A 3,226-nucleotide genomic window follows, 5' to 3' on the forward strand; every position below is an offset into this window, starting at 1 on the left:
TCAACATGCGTACGCGAGAAATGCTAAAATAAAGCAAAAAAATAAATAATTGCAGGGCTGAACGGTCAAAAGCGATATTGCCCATTTTATTTTATGTGAACTAATTTATTTTTTTTGTAAATTTTAATTTAATTTTTTTTATTTCAAGTTTTTGAAAAAATTGTGAACTGAATATTTAATTTTTGTAATTTTAATTTTTATTTAATTTGAAGTTTTTAAAACACTTCTGAACTGAAAATTAGTTATTTGTAATAATTTTTTACTTTGTTTTACTTACTGCTTTACTTAATTTATTAACTTTGTATAATTTTTTTKKTTTWWTTWAWWRAAAAAAAGTGAGCTGAAATTTWATTTATGTAAYTTTTATTTACATTTTTCTTAATTTGCAACTTTTGAAAATATTGTGAACTGAATTTCAATTTTTTGTAATTTTTCCTTTTTTGATATACAGCTATAGACAGAGATTTAGCGCACTTTCTTAATGTGAAATTTGATATACTGATGTATTCAGTTTAAAAAAAAATTATGAAGTGAAATTTAATAGCTGTAATTAATTTTTTTAATTTGAAGCTTTTGAAAAAAWTTTGAACTGAAAATTTATTTTTTGTAATTTTTATTTTTATTTTCATTTTTTATTAATTTTAAGTTTTTGAAAATATGTTTTTCATTAAAAGCAAAATTAAAAATTGGTGGGAAAATGTGTTAAGCATTTAAAAAAATAATAAATTATAAAAACGATAAAAAAATATGTGAGGAAAAATTAAAGCATTCGAAAATAATATTTTTTTAATATTTTACTCATTTCAAAACTGTTGCAGATATTAGAGTTTCGACACAAGTTTAACTTGAATTAACTATAACTAAAGTCCTTACGAAAATCTGAATGAATTTTTTCTTCAATATTTTTTCCACTTGCTAAGTGTCATTCACACAAGTAAATAACTGTACACAGTCCACTCCACTCACCTTTTGCCATTGCGTCGCCTACGCTTTGTCGCGTAGACGGTGCCCAGTTGGCTCATCGCTAACGCCGTGGAATTCGTTATGGTCGCCGTTTTGACTGCGTTCTMGCTGCGTAACTGCTGATCCCAAGCGCCTCTTAAAAGGGCRCGGCGGCGTCTGCTACCACTGCTGCAGCTCTTGCTGTTGTTACCGCTTCAACGACGGCCAAAGGTGCAATTGCAAAGTGGCACTTTCCCGCAAGATCTGCTTCCACACACTTCAAATTCAATGTTTTGTTGTTTCTTGTGTCTTTGGGGCAATTTATGTGTGTGTTTTCTTTGTTTTTATTTTTATTTTTATTTTTTTGCACTTTATTCTGCTTATTGAGAGATAAGCTCGCGACGCAATACACTTTGCAGCTTCTAAGGCTGGCTTTTTTCAGCAGTTGCTTTAGTATTGTTAGCGCTTATTGTTGTTATTGTTGCGACGCCTTTTTATTGATATATCTACAGTTGCAATCTGCTTTTAGCTACATTCGCTTAGCAAGCGATTTTTCACTACTTTTTTGGCAACGATACAACCATATTTCATTCGTTGTTGCTGTTGTTTTTACTTTAGTATGTAGCCTTATTTATTTTGCTGTTTTGCACTTTTATTTATTGGCAACGATTTATTGATTGGTATTCATTGATTTTATGTACTTTTTTGCAGTTTTTTTTTTGTATAATATGTTGTCGATTTTCGACTTGTTGTTGCTGCGTGTTTAATTACCTAGTCATTATGAATTGTTTGAATTTACTGTAATTTTTAGTTTTCCTGTATACAAAATTAGCTGGATATTGTTATTATTATTATTTCTCTTTTTTTTTATTTAAAAAATAAAAATTAGTTGCAAATAAAGTAAAAAACTTTGAATGTGTAATTTTTCACAAAAAAAACGTTTTTTATGCTTTCAATATTATTATTTTTCGGTAATTTGCTGCATTAATAACTAGAAAACATAACAGCCTAAATTTTAATTTTAATCAAGCTACTATAATTTTTCAATGACAAACAAAATTCAGTAAAGAAACCTCTTCGGAAAGGCTGGCGGACAGCGCAATGCCGTCTTGAAAGCTGCAAAAGGCTTTTCGCAACTCGAAAAAGTATTTCAAACTTTTCGCACTATGCATTCTTTATAATTTTGAGCTAAAATGTAAATCTGTTTTTGCGACTTTTTATTCTCGAACACTTTTCCTTACATCTCTAATGGCGGCTGTGTCCTGAAATATATTCCAAACTTAATAATTTGATTTTTTGAGTTAATAGACGTGTAGAAACTAAATTATAGATTTCGTTAAATTTCCAGTTTTCTAACCACTAGCACTAGAGCGGAGCACGTTTAAAGTTTCCATAAAAAATAGCAAATTTCTTCTTTTACAATAAATGTGAAGCCTTTCTATAAATTATAGCATAATCAGGTCAAACTGACAATTTTTCATCACAACTTTCATGGAACAGAGACATTGTGCTCACAATTTTTTTCAAATACAGTTTAATTTACAACAAATTATTTAAGTAATGATAGAAAAATATTAAATATAAAAAAAATGGATTTCTGATATTGAAATATGAATTTTTGACCACGTAAAAAATATTTCTAAGATTTACATTTATATTCGGAGCAGGATTTCTTTTTCTAAGATTTACATTTATATTCGGAGCAGGATTTCTTTATATGGAATTTTTTTTTATTTGACCAGATAACTGCATGAAATCTAGCATGAATTATTGTACAAAGAAACTTTACATTCTTCGAATAAATCGTTTAGTTCGGACCACTGCWGCTTAAAGCTGACAAACCAACTGACCGATCAAAATCAAGTCCAAGTATGGCAAACWATTTTATTCAAAAAATTAACTTAACATATTTTTTGACAGACTATTGTTCAAGGCAAGGCCGCATTCTCCCAAAAYATTGTTCAAATCGGCCCACTTTAGGATGAAGCAGCTATACATGGAACGATTTATACCCTTTTATGATACAAGAAAGGTACCAGTGAACATTATAATAACTTGGATGCAATCAAAGCAAACTTTTTCTTGTTTTCTTTTAATTTTTGACAGTAAAGGAGCGCATATTTGACGAAGTGGAAGTTAAGCACACGTTCTTCTTCTTCTTTACTGGMGTAGACACCGCTTACCACACATTATTCTCGTTTAATAATTGCTCAAAAAACCGGGATAAACAAATAAAATGAAGACAGTTTGCCAAGTCTACAGACCCTACCACCAAAACTAGACA

At 29.4% G+C, this 3,226-nt stretch overlaps 1 protein-coding gene across 2 annotated transcripts in view; it reads right to left on the reverse strand.

Annotated features, from left to right (window-relative positions):
* Window positions 1-1,509, reverse strand: part of LOC108977863 — a 99,066-nt gene extending 97,557 nt beyond the window's left edge. For both annotated transcript variants that reach the window (XM_018947820.1, XM_018947819.1), the window contains exon 1: window positions 967-1,509. In XM_018947820.1, coding sequence (XP_018803365.1) covers window positions 967-1,022 — 56 coding nt within the window. In that variant the 5' untranslated portion in view covers window positions 1,023-1,509. The remainder of the gene's footprint in view (window positions 1-966) is intronic.
* Window positions 1,510-3,226: the final 1,717 nt, after the last annotated feature.

The sequence above is a fragment of the Bactrocera latifrons genome, unplaced genomic scaffold (assembly GCF_001853355.1).
Source record: "Bactrocera latifrons isolate USDA-ARS-PBARC rearing strain unplaced genomic scaffold, ASM185335v1 scaffold_96, whole genome shotgun sequence".
NCBI lineage: Eukaryota > Metazoa > Arthropoda > Insecta > Diptera > Tephritidae > Bactrocera > Bactrocera latifrons.